The 16,997-nt window shown below is 41.6% G+C and overlaps 1 protein-coding gene and 1 long non-coding RNA gene across 10 annotated transcripts in view; one reads left to right on the top strand and one right to left on the bottom strand.

The window, feature by feature from the left end:
- LOC112448375 (uncharacterized) overlaps window positions 1–1,189 on the top strand; it is a 32,895-nt gene extending 31,706 nt beyond the window's left edge. For all 8 annotated transcript variants that reach the window (XR_009496128.1, XR_009496126.1, XR_003036757.2 and 5 more), the window contains one exon: window positions 1,014–1,189. This is a non-coding gene — a long non-coding RNA (uncharacterized lncRNA). The remainder of the gene's footprint in view (window positions 1–1,013) is intronic.
- The window catches only part of MAP2K5 (mitogen-activated protein kinase kinase 5), a 271,359-nt gene that overhangs the window by 37,288 nt on the left and 217,074 nt on the right, over window positions 1–16,997 (bottom strand). For both annotated transcript variants that reach the window (XM_024997213.2, NM_001206770.1), the window contains 2 exons: window positions 9,104–9,165; window positions 6,106–6,151 (listed from right to left, as the gene is read on the bottom strand). In XM_024997213.2, the coding sequence (XP_024852981.1) occupies window positions 6,106–6,151; window positions 9,104–9,165 (108 nt within the window). The remainder of the gene's footprint in view (window positions 1–6,105; window positions 6,152–9,103; window positions 9,166–16,997) is intronic.

Here is a 16,997-nt window from a genome sequence, read left to right as displayed (position 1 = left end):
AAAGCTTACATTACAAGCACATGGTCCATGAGCGCTGGGCAAGGCGCTATGTGCGTGGAAGTGTGCCCTTCCTCATTTTTGTGCTTAGGGACTCAGTAAGCACTGGACCAAAATAAAGTGGAACTTCATCTCTGGTCCAGTTAGTAGAATATGGTGATAATGCTGAATTTTATCTGAGTCCTAGGCTCCCAGAAAGCAGTAACAAGTGAGGAATCTCCCTACTTCCATGTTAGCTCCAAAGACTGGCTGCTCTCACAGAGATAAGACCCCTGTCTATCCTTCCGTAAGGCTGGAGGCTAACTTTCTGGTTTACCTGCCTCCATAACCTTGGCTCCCTCCCTTTGCTTTGAGACACTCCTCACTAAGAAACATTCTCCCTATTGCAACAGCCTGACTACAATCATCTCCTTAACCATCCAGTGCATTCTGTGGGTTTGAGTCCCATAATAAAGCCATTTGGTCTGAACTCAGAAGTTCAGACTATTCCAGAAGTCACACTGGAATTTGAGTGCTGGAGATAAAAATCCTAACATGATGGTTCTTCTGATTTTTAAAAGGGACCCTGCCCAATTTATCGCATACCTGGATTCGCTTAGAGAACAACGCACCCAGCCTATCTGAAAATGTAATTATAATCAGGTTTTGGATAAGCAGAAAAGCTACCAGTGACAATGTAATTTAGAGGAGTTAAACAAGTTAACATCTCTTTGCAAGTAATTAAATGTTTAAACAGATTTTTCTGGAACAGTTTGGTGTTTATTAGCCCCCAAACAATACCACCTCCAGTACATAAAGCCTTTTCTGAGAAATGAGATGCCTTCAAGTTTGCAGCTGCTGGAATTCAGATGAAGGGGGGAAAAAAATCTTTCTAAAAGCACTATTTTGATTATAACTGACACTCCTCCCGCAAGACCCATACTTGCTTCTCTGGGGTTTCCAGCCCCGCTATTTACTTGCTTTCTAAGCAAAATGTCAAATTTCAATTGCAAACTGCAGTCTGTGTTTCTTCTCAGGTGCCTGAGTGGAAAACCAAACCTGAGGAAATGCTGAATGAGGATGCCCTGCTCTGGAACGTACCAGGAAATGCACAAAGTACCAGGCATGATTATGGGAACCTGAGGAGAAAACCCATGTTTTTAAACAATTACTAAAGCAGTATAGTAATGGCATAAAGACAATTTCTGCGCCAGCTTGTTTCTCTGAAATTCTCTCTGCCACTGAACAGCTAGAACAGATAATAACTATTAGTAAATCAAACTCCTCTGCAATATCCAGCTGTGCCTCACACATTTACATACAGATAGAATGGGTATATGTTTTTAATATGTATGTGATACGTACTTGTACCACAGCCGAAGCGCATGGTACAAAGGAGGGGGAGAATGGCAATCGGATCAGCATGAGATAATAAAGTGGCCTAGATAAAGTATTAGCCAGCGATTGATCTCAAACCGGGAGGCGGCTTCTTCTGACCTGATTACTTACTATGCATAGATTCCATTAAATAGAGCTTAGACATGGAAAGATTCTGGAAACACTCTAAATGCATAGAAGGATCTACAGCACCCTGAACCTAAATTGTAACTGCATAGGTGCCCATGGCCCACACCGTCCTGGCTTGAGTCAAGGCCCACATTCAGGATAGGCTGAGAGGTTAAAGGGCCGCCTGACAGCTGGTGGGAAGCCCGGCCGGCTGAGTCCCACAGGGAGGGCCCATCCCTTTCCTTCCCTCCCCCATGCCAGCAAGCATTTCACCCTCCAAATGAAGGCCCCCCTCCAGAGCAGTTCGCCTGGTCCTGGCCACAGAGCTCCTGTGATCAAAGTGGGAGGGAAGTGAGAAGCTGAACAATCACTTAGGGTCACAGTCCCTCTTTGAAAAACTGATGACAGCCATGAATTTCTCTTTAAAAGAAAAACGCATATCCCCACAAGCATACGGTTTGGGAGTAATTTCAGGGGCTCTAACAGACTTCCGGAAGTCACTGACCCTAGGTCAAGCACTGCTTATCTAGTCCATCCCTTTCATTCTCAGAAGAGGACACAGAGAGTGGGGAGGGACTAGGGACCCGCTGACCAGGGAAGGGAGGCTTTTCTGCTAAATCAGCCTGACCTTTACTATAAAGGGACCTGGAAGGAAGATTAATTCCTCAGAAGGAATTCTCTGTGGTTTATACAAATGGTCTGTACAGAAAGGTTGCTCACCATGTGTCTTTTACTTAAAAATATGTAGACATATAATCTGAATAGCCAAGCCGGCCACACACCTCTCCATCTCCATGCCTTCGTCAGGTCGTCTCTCTCCCTGAACGCCTGAGATCTCAGGGGTAGGATCCTTAATGCTTTGCTTCCCTCAATCTGATGGTTGACATTTGGGAAACCTTCCCCACCGCCTGCACATCACCATCCTCTCCTTTCTTGTTGCAATCCCATCAATGCTTTCCGCCTGGCAGAGGCTGCGCTTTCCCCACAGAAGCTGGAACACCCTTGCTTGGTTGTCTGACGCCTCTGAACACTGTCTGCCACTCCCTCAGAGTTTCTGCAGTGTGGAAACTTAGTTTGCTAAGTTTGTTGGTCTTCAGTCACAGAGCTGGGGCAGCAAGGTCTTTTCTGTGCTTTATATCAGGGTGACTTAAAATTGGGTTAATTATGGCATCATCATCAGAGGAGCAGAAAGAGTGTGTGTGGGGGGTTCCTATCTGTCTGAATGTTCCTCACTGCCTGCATGGCTGGTTTTCCTTTGCTTAAAGTTAGCAATAACCAGCGTTAAACAATAACTTGAAGAGTTACTCATGACATAACTGGAGGCACTGAGGAGAGGGAAGATCTTCCCCAAGGATGAAGGACTTCCCTATAAGTGAGCAGGAGTTCACTCAGGAGAATTTACTCAAGAAAAAAGGTACTGATGGGTGGGTGGCTGCTTCTATGTCAAGTCCAAGTTTTCAGACCTGGATACTAGGGTTCCTTCTACCAGAAGTGGAATTTCTTAACAGATTGCCCAGCATGTGGTGAATATATTGCCTACCTGAACCCAACCTTTGTGGGTCTGTGACTCCAGGAGGCCAGTGTCAGTGGGATTTCTGTTGCAGCATCACTGGAGGTTTCACATTGCTCTGCAAAAGGCCTGGGGACTCGGCAGACTCATGCTTTGCCCATCCTTTCCTCTGCCTGGAATGACTCCTTGCAAACTCTCTATTAAAATTCAATCCAACCTCCAAAGGCCCTTTTCAAATGCTACTTTCTCCATATAACTTTGCACAGACCTCTGCAATTCTTTTCTGTAGTTAGTTTATTCTAGTTACTTGCATAGGCGCCTTACCCTCTGCAACACTGTCTGTGTGAGGCGTACTCTGTGTCTTCTGCTGAGTCTAGCACAGGACTCTGCACATAATAGTCGGTGTGTATCTACTGAATTCAGTTGTCTGCCTGCTTCTGCGATCTCTCAAGCTGATGTGGATGCCAATGATGAGAATTCTGAGTTAATTCTTTATGTAGTTTAAGGGCTATGCGCCAGAAAACAGTACCAGTTCCTGTGGATCCTGGCTGGCCTCCCCCAAATGTGAACATCAAGTGAATTTCTTAGTCCAATTTTAAGATATTTCCACTTAGAACAGAAAAACTGTAGCCATCTTAGGAATAACCATGCAAAGCAGAGAGAATTAAATAGCTAAATGGCTAAATGAGTTCTAACATTCTAGAGCCTAAACCTGAGTTTTACGTTTCACCTTTTAAGAATGACATGGTCAAAAACTACAAAGATGATGATTTTTAAGACTCAAGTATTCTTGTATGGAAGGCGACTGCCCCAAATAAAATGACAAAAACCACCTGAGCACTCGCCACGCGCACAGCCCAGGCCCAGAGGTGTGGCAGATTCGGCACCTCTCCCTGTATTCTCATTTACTAAGGCTGAGACTTGTCAGGGACACTCCCAAGTTCATGTAAGAGTTTCTTGACGAGTCTGTAACTTTCTATATTCCTGTCCAACTTCACCTCTGATGTTCTCCCTTGGATCTAGAAAAGGCAGGCCCATAGGGAAATCTCAGCAATCCTGCAGTCTTCACAGCCGATGTGGCCCAAGCTGTGCAGACCATGTTGGTATCCTGCTGGCTGGAGTCACCGGGCTTGGGAGATAAACTGCTCTTCCTGTGAAAGGCAGGCCCCCACCCACAGTGACAAATGGGCTCTACAGTTCATGCATTCCAGAGAATGCTCTCAGCTTCCAGATGGGAGCACCGTCAAATAGGTTGTAGACGGAGAGAGAAAAGGAAAAATTAAAGCCATTAATATGCTGGAAGGAAGAGAGAGACTGGCTCCTTTAAGGGGATCCCTAGGATGTGACTCAGGTTCGTCAAGCCAGGGACAGCCCTCTCTTTCTTACCCCCAGGGGGTCCAATATTTGGGCTCAACCCCCTTGACCGCAGAGGCATCACACGCACTCCTTTGTTCCTGCCCCTCACGGAGGCTGTGCTAAGGCAGGGTGTGCCTCCCTGCTGCTACACCTAGGGGAATAAACTCACTCAAATCAAACTGTGAGCAGTACCAGAAATAATGTGAAATTAAGTATAGGATGGTGCTTCCTGTGACTAAATTTTTCATTGCATCTTATTGATTTATTGATATTTATTAATTAAAAATGTGGGACAGCACACACCAGGGCATATAGTTGTAAAGAGATATATCGGAATATGTCTCCCTTGTCTCTCTCCACACACGCAGCCAGCCACGTATGCTGGCTTCCAAGGCACTGACAGCACCCGCCCTTCAGCCTTGTCTTTACGACTTGCCACCCTGGAGTGGTGTTCCCCACCAACACAGACATCCGGATGCATTTATGAGTGTATGTACGATCTGTAGATGTTTTATTTATAAGTGGCCAACTCACTGCAGCATTGAAACATGCGTTTACACATATATATCTGTTTTATGAAACCCTATTCCTTTGTTTTAATAGCTGAGCTATCCAGCCATAGCATGATAATGTACAAGGTAAATGGGTCTCCATCTCTAGAACCTGTTCCAAGTTTCCTCAAATGTGACTAACTGCATGAATTTCCCAACCATCAGAGACCTCCCCATCAAAAAAAAAAAAAAGAAAGAAAGAAAAAAAAAGATGAGTTTATTCTAGACATGCAACCTGCACAGTATAAATTGCAGGGGTTTTAGGGGTGAACTTTAACTTGAAACTACCCTGAAAACTGAGATTTTGCTCCAGGGGTAACATGAATAAGAAAACTACCTTCCTGGAAAGCACATATTATGTAAAAGGGAAACATACTGCTATATTATATTTGGGGATGAAAACTGTATTACACAGAAGTTTGGGTGTTTGGAGTATTTATAAGGATGAAATACAAAGGCTAAAAACCTTTGAATTGATATCATAAAATGCTTATTATTTAAAGTGGTGAGAGAAAACTGATCAGAATTCATCCTGATTGCAACAATCTAGAGACAAGGAATGGTATGCAAGACATCAGAAAGAGTAGACGATAATTATTATTTACCAATGCTCGACGCTAACGTTATTCTAACAGCTTGTGCGTTGTCAAATCAACAATCTGCACTAAATAAATGACCATTTGGGAATTTGTTAGGGAACGACTCTGTTCCTCTCCCTGCTTGACTAAAAACTGTCATTTGTAATCAAAGAAAGCGGCCTTGGAGCTGAGAACACAGCACTTGCAGCCTCACAGTTGCCTCTTTCTGAGGAAGGACTAAGGAGTCACATTTACTTGATCTTTTCCAGCCAATCTAATTTCATTCTACATGAATCCAAGAGCACGCCACGGCACACTCAGAACTTCCTCTAGGATTGCACTAAAAACTTAACATGCTGACTATCCTTTCTGTTACCAAGCCTCTGAATTCTGAGAAGCTGTAACAGCAAATAAGGGCAAGGAGTAACCTAGATTAACTTGGGACCCTTGAGTGTGAGGCAAATGCAAAGGATTCTGCATGAAGCTTCAAAATGGTGATGGGTTTTTAAGAAGTGAAAACTACTATCGGATGTGAGCTTCAAGAGCACCCACCCAAATGAAGTAAATTATACTGGCTTTCTGGAGCCTGTGGATACTTTAAATCTGTAACTAAAAAACATCCACTTACCATCAGTTCCTCAGGTGCCGGCCTTTCTTTTGGCTGCTTTCGCATGCTGTAAGAGAAAAACTCACATTATCCATATCATTTGTAAATCTGTGCAATAATTCCCACCACTGGCTATTTGCTCTGGAATTTGAATGTTTTCAAAATTTACCACGTTCAATTCTTGGTCAAGGCATTAGCATGTATTCTCTCCTGTTTATTTTGGCCTTCAAAATATCAGGTTTGGGGGGAAGCTCATGAATCAAAAATACAAAGTTTTTTTTTTGTTTTGGAGTTACTCTTGTAATGCAGACAATCAGTTTAAATTTATCCTAATTCTACTTTTGAAACGAATTATGAAAAAAAGCAGCAATGTTCTCTTCCTGACTTGGTTATCAATCATTTCAAATAAATTTAGGGAATAATATACTTCTTTTTTGGTAACTGGGATAAGACCATAATAAAAGAGATGTGACGATCAGGTCAAACGAGAAAACACCTCATTCCTTCATTACTACTCTGAATAACAAGTCATATATAAAAGGGGTCAGACATCTAGATAATGCTACAAAATTATAAATGGGTTATTACATTATCTTGTCTTTCATTTATTTTGGCTTCTCTGCAAGTTGATAATTCATTAAACATCTGTGGGGAAGTTAAGTTTGCTTAAAGAATCACATTCCTCTTGCAAAATATTTCATCTGACATACAACAGGCGTAATTAGTAGCTGCAGCATGTACTTAGCTAGGTGATGAAGCATCCACTCGTGGGACTGAGGTAACCATGAGTAAGCTGCTTAGGTGATGGCCAATTTATACTAAACTCAGAGTATCTGTGGGATGAAGTCATGAAAAGAGATTGCTGCTTCTGTTACCTGGAAAATCATAGACACTTTTTCTTCATATGAGTGAACCTCAAACAAGCAAGAAAAAAACCAAACAAACATACAATCTCTGCATTTGCTGACAACATTTTTTTTTTTTTTTAAGTAGAGATCTAATGATCATTTGGTAAATAAGAACCGTAGTTACGAACTGTTAATGACATGGAGGACATTTGCCTTCCCTATAAATAACCATATGCACCTCTCAAATACTGCATCCATTAGCAAGTAATTCAAGCTGTCTCACCAGTAGATTTGGTAACACTCCTAATCTGACATTCCAAAGTAGCTGTATCTCTTGGGAAAACAAGGCTATTACCCACTATCATTTCTGTTTCGGCTTGACATCTGTGGAAATTTCAACACAGGTTATCCCTCCCTCTGTCTCCATAAAACTTTAATATAACAGCTGATCAATTTTTTTGGACAGAAGGCAGGCAAGGCCCTATCTGCTCAGAATGGGCCCCACCCCCAGGTTGGTCCCAGACCACACAGCAAGATAAGCAGGGTGGTCAGGGCACAAACCCCACATCTTTGAGCAGGTGATACCCAAACCCAGCGCTCCAGGCAGCTCAGGAATTGCACGGTTTTCCAATGTGTACATTTCAAAATGGGACATTTCCATCATGTGCTTCTGTTACTAGGAATTCCACATAAAGAAAATAAAGACTAATACATATTTCTAGATAATGGTTCTAGTATTAATGAGCTTAGGATTCCAGTGTTTAACCAATATGTATGCTTTTTAACAACATGGCATGTTTTGGAAATAAAATGTTTGCAGAATGAAATTAGTTTTTACAAGCTATGGAATATTATATAAGTATTTTAAATAAACAGAAATAGTGCTAATAAAAATTTTAGAAGTTGGGGCTTAAAAATCTCTTCCCCACATATGTTTTGTATGGAATATAAACTACATAAGACATTTTTATTAAGAGGTAACATATTACACTTAGTCAAAAAGGTGATAAAGCTTGACATTTATATTAAGGAATATTTCTTGGTTTCACTTGAGCATCATCATCAGATGGCTCATGGGGGAGGGGGAGGGGAGAGTGTTCAGCTATTCCGGGTTAGCAAGGACTCCTGAGTGCACCTCTTGTGGCACCACAGGAACGAAGGGCTCGTCTTCCACTAGTGGACGTGATTCTGAAGGGGTGATGAAATGAGGACTTTAGGAAGCAGGGAAAGAGAAGTAAAGGCAGTTAGGAAGGAGTTCCAGAATGTGCAGAACGGCTTCTGATCAGTCGTGTCTCCTGCTTTAGGGCGGTCATCTCTATGCTCCCAATTTCCGTCTCCCTCTCCCTCTCCCTCTCTCTCCATGTCAGGGTGAGGGAGCAGGCAGGACGGTGGCAGTGGGGGAATTGGGCCTTCCAGGGCCACAGGGGTGTGTCCCAGTAGGGGAGAGGAGGATGATGTGAAAGGGGTAATAAAAGAAAACTCCATTCTATGGGGAAGAAAAAGGCAGACGGCTGGAAAAGAACCCTTACACCTGCTTCCTCAGATGTAAAATGACAAGGGGTTGCCTAGAGACAGAGATTCTGTGGCCCCTTTGATCTAAATCCTGTGGTTTTCAGTACTTACAAAGGTTAAAGTGGGCCTAATGGAACCACGTTTTCATGGCCTCTCTAACATCAAAATTCACTGAAACGGGACACCAGTATTTTGTCTAAAATATGACCAAAGATAAAAGTTATTTACTGAAAATCCGATGAATTAATAAACTATTCTGCTTCCACTAAGTGACAGGCATTTTTATGGGTAACTTGAGGTCCCATTAATAAAAATAAGCTTCACATGTCTGTGCAACAGGGGCTATAAAATTGTGTATTTCTTAAACAAAACAAAACAACTGAATAGCAACAGTATCTGTGCTCAAAGAAGTAGCCTGATTCTCAGAAGTTTATTAAAACAGGAAAAAGCCTCTAAAGTACGTTTATGACCCTGTGTGTAAATAACGTTTACATAATTTGAACAATTCCTTCAGCTTTGCTGCCCCATCTGCCCAAGGCCCCGAAGTCCCTCCCGTCTCCAAAAGGAAGCAGGGAGAGCCATAAGGTCTCACGGAGCCGCCGAGTTAATGGCATGTATCATTTACATTGAGGGCATGGCATGTTTGCAAACAGGCTCACCACTGAGTGATGAAATGTACAAATGGCTCGGAGAACTCTCCAACCGGAAGGACGGGCGAATCCTGGGATGGAGGAAAAACAAGTCATCAAAAGTCACAGCAATTCCTTGTCTTTCTTTATACCCTCCACCCCTCATCCCAAAGAAGCAAATAAAGATGACTATATAACAAGGATTCACCAGCATGTGGAAAGGAAAATAAGGCTCATCCAATTAAAAAAAAAACCGTCTATACTTTCACATTTATGTAAAAATGCGAACTTTAAAGCCACACACATTTTATAATGGTGAGAAACAGGAGAGCAGAGGGAAGGGAGGTGAAAAAAGGACAATGATAGCCACGGGGTAGGAAAGAAGGTAGGAAAGTGTAAATGAGAAATTAATGATTATTTAAGTAACACACAAATGGTCGTGTAATTAACAAAGAGCTGTGAAATTATTCTTCTGTTGACCTTTGTTTCTTTTACTGGATTTGCTATTTATTTACACTTTTCTTTTTATTTACACGTATTAGTATATTCAGTTGCTTTTAACTGCTTGCCTTTAACTGAGTCATGTGGGTCAGAGTTGGATTTTTGTTTTTTCTTTCATTTTAATAGAAAAGCTTTGAAAGGGGAAGAGCTGTTTACTAAAAAAGAATTTCAGCCTCTTTGCCAGTCTAGGCAAACTCATCACAGGAGAAAGCCACTGACTTAAGGACGCCATGAAAAATGCCCACTTTGACCAGTGGCAGAACTAGGGTGGGGATGGGAGTCACTAAAAGAGCAGGAAACTGCACAGCAACAAACCACAATCACCATGTAACACAGGGAGCAAACCCCATTACCATTCGCAAAGGAGGGCTTTAAGAATTTAGGAGTTTTTCCAAGAATGACGGAGAGCGCCACCGTGTTTATAGTGCAGCAGCTCAGGATGTAATGAAATTACACTGCAGAGTACTTTAACAGTCATCTCATTAGACCTACAGTTGGAGCGAGAGAGCCACATCAAGTAGGCAGCTGCAAATGACTCTATTCTCATCTATTCTCATTTGCTATTAAAAATACCTTTCGGCGGCTTTTTTCCTCCCTGACATCCCTACACAAAGTGCCCTGCAAAGTATGATACATGCACCTATTTAAATTAACAAAGGAATGACTTATTTTAATCTCACTGTGCTTTGGAGTGCTTTGGCCATTTGGATGAGCAATATATCATTGCATACAACCTTCTAGCGCTGCAGGCAAGAAACTCAGAGCATGCAGCATTTGGTGGGAGCCAAACAATTTCTCTAGCACACAACTGTGTCAAATGCATGCATGTATTCATTATTGAGAATGAGAGGAAATAGCTTTGATGTAGTGGAAAAAAGAAGATGATAAAAGCACCTCTGCAATATGCGTGTCATTATCAATGGTGGCAGATAGATACAATTGCACAGCCTCCTCTGTGATTAGTAAATATACATATAATTGCTGTGGCCAATTATCAGAAAAATGAGATCGGTAATTACAAGACAGAAAATTAACTAGAACTCTTATTAAGGCTTTGTTTCCAATTCAAACAATTGGAAACTGGTGGAAAATACAATTAAATCAAAAGGAACTGAGGGGGTCAAAGCAGCCCAAAAAAAAAAAAAAAAAAAAAAATCCCAAAGAGGTTAAAAAAAAAAAAAAGAATGTGAACCAAACGTTTCTTAGTTTTTGCATATCTGTCCTCTTTGAATTGACTGTTCATCCAGAGGAGAGGTAGGCTAGTAATCATAAAGCTAAAATTCTCATCAGTAGAGAAAGGCTTCCAAGAGGAAAACAAAGGGAAATGGGAGCGAAATAAAATCTTGCCTAGTTCAAGGGATTACATGCAGGCGTTACATAGAGAGGACATGAGAAATGGGGGGCTGATGGAATAGTCTGCTCAAAAGAAACAAGGCATACAGTAACATGACAAGTCCTCGATAAAGGAACTATAAAACGGTCACGGAAGTCCTATCAGTTTGAAGAGCAAAAATAAAACATGATATCAATTTCAGCCCAGTCTGTTTTAGGAAAGCCATATATATCACCAACCTGCGAGATTCTACAAGGCCCAGTTCAAGAAGTGACGTTTTACTGCCTCAAACACTGTTAGTAAAAAGATATTTCAAAGTCTGAGGTACGAAAATTATGGACTCTGACCAGGTAGTTAATTTTTTCTAAGTCATTCCTTTCTGAAATTTTTGGGGACGTGGTAGTACTGGAAGTATCTGAGTAGCAGTTGCTTTAAGATGAATGTTTAGGGAAATAAAAGCTTAGTGTCTTAACGTGGCTGAACATTTACCAAGATGGTTAAAATTCTAGACTGGTTTTCTACAAAGATCCTGGTGTAAAACGTGATGCTGATGTGGGCCTCATTTCAAAGTATGATACCAAGAGTAAATTGATGAACTATAGGCAACTTGATGAAGATGTCATTTTAACATGGATGAGAGACAAAACGAGGGAACTGTGACATCTTTGCATGGGTAGTTAATTTTATTTAAGACCTGATATTGTAGCCTGTTAAGTTCCTCATAATATAAAACCAAGGAACACTGGGTGGTACCCATGAATAATTTATTTCACTTGTGAAAATGCCAGCACAAGTCGACTTTGCAGAACCACCGAGTGGATTTTCATCACAGTGGTGCCTGGAAAGAATCGGTCATCAAAGATGCAGGGGGAATTCTAATCTCACATGCATAATGCCAGATACTTCTTTTCATTTTAAAATCCATGTCTCTTGTGTATCTCAGAGGAGAATTTTCTGAGATACAGAAGACTGACTAGTGCCTGGGTAGGTGGGTGTCAAGAATGCTACATGTAGACATGGAGGCAGGGAGTCCTCGGAGAGCCTCCTCCAAACCCACAGAAGCACGCAGGCTGTTAACACCCCAGAGGAACAGACAGATCTGACAGCGGTCACCACGCTGAAGGACTTTTCAGGTATACTTTTCTTGTTTAAAAACAAGCTTAAAAGCAAGTAAAATTAGAAGTTAGTTTAGATCAGGATGCAAAAAAAATCTCCAAGAACCTGTCTATTCTGTTATCTAATTCCAATCTGTGCAAAGGGGATGGGGAGGCTCACAGGAAAGCTGCTCCGGCGTCTCCGTGGCCCCCAGGGAGGGCAAGCAGTCATCCACCTTAGAGTTAGAGCAAGAGAGAGACATACCCAAGGGTTCAGAGCATCTCTGAAGTCCTAATACTTTTGCTGCTACTTATCAGAAATGCTCTCTGTGAAACACGGGTTCAGGCAAAATGAAGAAAAAAATACATTCTAAAAATGTAAATTAGAGAAGCAGTTACACCAACAGCTCAGCACTGGCCGAAAGAGACTCTAAACTGTTAACAGAAGTCACTGTCTTTAGGAGCTTAGGTGCCACACCTCACCGTGAGGGCTTCTGTGGGACACTTCTCTGTTGAACTTCTGAGCATGGAGGTATGGAACAAAAACAGTGGATACAACCTTAACCACAAGTCATGACCTGAGATTCTGGTCCCAAATCAACTTTTAGTGTCCTGCTTAAAGGGACACAATTTCCTTGCAGAAGGAAATGGCAACCCACTCCAGTACTCTTGCCTGGAAAATCCATGGACAGAGAAGCCTGGTAGACTACAGTCCATGGGATCGCAAAGAGTCGGATATGACTGAGCGACTTCACTTTCACGGGACACAAGCTGGATCTTGTTACAGAACAGGCAACTGATGTATTAAAAACTGCCGTGGCCATTTCAGTAAGCAATTCTGGTCATCACGGAGTACAGCCTTCAAGTCTCAGAGGTTTTGTGAACTACCTGGCCAGCCCCTCGTGCTAAACGACTGCAGCGCAAGCAGGCGGCAAGCTAGGGAACTGTGAAGGACAACAGGAAGAAGGTTTGAGTGATGCCTTTGCCTTGTGAATAATGAACGGTTCAGGAAGGTCAACCCATTACAACAGAAACTGTTTAATTATTAATTATGCACAATCTATGAGCAAAAGGACAAGTTCAGAATGTTTAATGTATGCTAACTTCAGCTGGACTCTCTCTGGGCATTTTGTTATTAGCACTTGTCAGCAAGGTACTCAAGCATAAAGAAAGGTAAGCAGCAGAAAATCTGAGTGTGTGTATGTGTGCGGACCTGCAATGAGGAGGGGCAGGGAAGGAGGTCCAACTCCAACCACAGCTGCTAGTTCCGCTGCAGAGTAAGGATGCCAAAAAACTGCACTCTGTTACCTTGAGAACAGGCAGGTAAGTTGGACACTCCAAACAGAGACAACACAAATGAGAAAAACACTTTTGAAATGACTTACTTAAAAAGGAAATCATTATTTCAGAGGCATAGTTTTTTTTTAAACCATGATGTTCCTTGGCTTTAAAGGATCTGTGTTATTTATGTTCACACACATGCTAGTGTGCACCCATGCACGCGCGCGCACACACACACACACACACACTCAGTAGTGCATGTAAAACTGGCAGAATCTGAATAAACTCAGTGGATTATATCAGTGTCAATTTCCTGGTTGTGATATTGTACTGTACTTCCGAACTGTTACCACTGGGGGAAACTGGGTTAAGGATGCACAGGATGTCTTTACATTATTTCTTGTAACTGCATGTGACTCTAAAACGATGTCAAAATAGAAAGTTTAAAAGTTAAAAGGTAAGGAGTTTTTTTTTTTTTTTAACTCATTGAGGTCCAGGTTTTTAGTAGAGTTCTGTTTTGAATAATGGAGAAGCCTGGTATAACTATTCAATTGGAAAAAAGGTTGAGGAACCTTTGCTTTAAAAATGTACCTGAGGATTTAATTTTTGCCTTTAATTCATAATAAAAGATGACAATGGAATCTGACAATGATGTGGTGGTGAATTCAGACACTGATAGGCAGAGACACAAAATACTGTATAAAAATGATACAACCATTCATTACTTATTTATTGCTTCATTCATTCAACAATTTTCTTGACCCTCTACCATATCAAAGGTCCTTGGGTGGGCACTGCAAGATGACTGATACTTAATCTACACCCTGGAAGAATTAGTGTTGTTCAAGGAGATAAGATGTGCACTGCTAAGAATGATGGGGACGAAACTAGGAGAGTCTAGAGGGCTGGAATATACCATCTTTGGTTTCCTACTTTCTTCCATCCTGACTGCCAGAGAAGCACCTAGGGGTGAAGGGACCTTGAACATCTTAATCTGTGTTATGTTTCCTTCTTGTGTGCAAGAGACATTCCTCCAAACCAAGATTTTACACTTACTTGGAGTAAAACAGAAAGAAGATAGTAGGACAAATTCTCAAGAATCTCAAGGTGTTGGCCACACTAGTGAATTCTGAGGTCACCTGTGCTGTGATTAGTAGATTAAACCAGACAAGTTAAGCGAAATATGGCCATCCTTTCTAATAGCCTATTTATAGACTTCTTGGTGTCAAGCCATCAAGCCAATAGGTAATTAACATCAGATAGTCACCTATGGTCTGCCCAGAACTGAGAGCTATGCTCTAACATTTTAAAACTAATTCAAGCCTCATGTTCCTTTGGCCTGGCTCCTGCACACTGGCGTTCATACTGATTGGCATAGCTCTCCTAGCTTGCTCCATGTCTGTCCACAATGCTGAGGTGGAAGAGTGTCTGTGATTCCAGTGGCTTCATGTCAGACTGTGTACAACATTTTGCTTTATCAGATCTCAAGTTGTTTTTTGATCCTCCTCTGTTCACTGCCTTAAAGTGGTATCTTTGTGAAACAACTGGCAGGATCCACAGGGCAAATCTGCTCTTGACTGGGGAGGAAACCTTGCTTGCTCGGCCGGGGCTGGGGTGTGGGGAAGACACACACACAAACAAAAGAACAGAACCCTCGCCTTTAAAGGTCTCCACAGGGGCTTCCCTGGTAGTCCAGTGGCCAAGATCCTGCATTCCCAATGCAAGGGGTCCAGGTTCCATCCCTGGTCAGGGAACTAGATCCCACATGCTACAACTAAGGCTCAGCACAGCCAAATAAATACATATATTAAAAACAATCTCCACAGAAGTCATCTCCAAACCAAAAATCTACCCCTCTGAAGTGTAAGCCAATGGGAGATTCTGGGAAATTAGCCCAGTTTTAATATTTTGAAGGTTCTCAATGTTCACATCTGTAAGTTTCTGCTATAACCGACTGTAGCCAGTGGGGGAAAAAGGCAGTCACATCTCATCAGAGAGAGGTGGGAAATGGACAGACAAGTGCTCAGTCAGAGAGTAATTCAGTCTGGTTAATATATTAGTAAATCAGAATTCCACACCAGGCTTATACAAATTCAATCAATGCTTGTTCAGAACACTTAGTTTACTTAAAAATGTGGCCACTTTGTCAGGGAACAATAAGTGTTTTGACCCTAAAGTCTATTTTTGATTTCACCATCAGATAGAACTGATCTCATCTGCAGGATGCAATGATGGACAGCACTGGGGTGAGAAAGAGGCTTTGAGTTTAGGAAGGCTTGCAGATGGACGTCATCAGAAAAGGAAGCCTCTGACCCTCTTCAGCTGGAGACCACGGAGCCCTTGTCTTACTCATCTCACTCCACATCAAGACTTGAGCAGAGAAAGTGAAAGATGATTCAATTTCCATGCCGGGTCACCCCATGCTCTGGGTTGCCAGAAGTGACAAATTACACGTGTGGGCGTTTGGGTGTGAAGTTCTATCCACTGGGTCCTGGCTGACAGTATCAGCTCATTTAACTTGTCTCAGGTGGACCTGGAACCAGGGGCAAAAGGCTAGAATTTTCACCACTGAAACATCCACCTTACCCGCAAACTGTTAAATCATAGGATAACCAGATACTAGCCAAGAGAACATCACGACCAGACGGCTTATAAAAAACACAAAATATAAATAAACAGTTCTAAAGGAACCTCTGAAATTTGAGATTATGCAGTCCCCACCCTCCTCCCCATTTTCTCCTAAATGTTTTGGCAGTTCTTCAGTACTGGGATAAAACAGAAGATAAACTTTGTCATTTATGTCAAAACTAACCCTTTCTTTTTTTTTTTTTGTCATTTAAAAGACTTACATTTACTCAGATACTTTCTAAACATATGGCAAAGATCTTTGTGTTTCATAAAATTCCTTGAAAATTAGTAGGTGGAAAACTTGAAATGGATTAATCTCTTAAAACCATATTTGCAATTGCTTCTTTTCCCAAGTCAACGAACATCTTTTTTCCTCTTTTTATTTTAGGTCTCTTGTTGGTCATAAGCTATAGTTCACAGTATTGTTTAGAGGAGCCTATCTGATGGTACACACACATATACACACAGACACACTGACATTCATATCTGTCTTCCTTTTCAATGGGTTAGGCATAGCAGAAAGAAACATGTTTGTCTCACACCAAAGGGATTTCATTTACAAAAGTAAAACCTGTTATTGTTCCCTACCACTCTCCCTGTAGCCTCCCAATGCATTTCTATTGCTTTTTCATAAAACACTGGTGCAAATAATCAAGCATGACCACTGACATCCACAAGATTGAGTTTTAGGAACCATTAAATGAGCTCACCCTCGTGGGAAGCCTCCTGTTCAGGCCAGTCTAAAGGTAATTATTCAGCAATTCCTACCTGTGGTTTTACCTAGTCCCTATATAGTGTTTGAATTTCATATACTGGTAAGGTTAGTTTTTTTTCCTCAGGAAAAGTCCAGCTTACACATGTTTGATCCAAGACCTAAATTATAATGTTAATGTACACACCAGCATTTCACCAGGCTCTATGTGTAGGAGTGCTGATTAAAAGCAATCTTAAAGGTAGATCATAAACTATATTAAACAAAAATGCAAGAGGAAAATCCAGGAGTGAAAGAGCTCTTAACAGTTCCTAAATCAAAGGAATTATTCCTTTTTTCATTGGTAAAGGGTTAACATCGAAACAGCTGAACTAC

Source organism: Bos taurus, chromosome 10, assembly GCF_002263795.3.
Source record: "Bos taurus isolate L1 Dominette 01449 registration number 42190680 breed Hereford chromosome 10, ARS-UCD2.0, whole genome shotgun sequence".
NCBI classification, from domain to species: Eukaryota; Metazoa; Chordata; class Mammalia; order Artiodactyla; family Bovidae; genus Bos; species Bos taurus.
The sequence above is the reverse complement of the archived record's forward strand: the minus strand, read 5'-3'. Positions and strand labels throughout refer to the sequence as shown.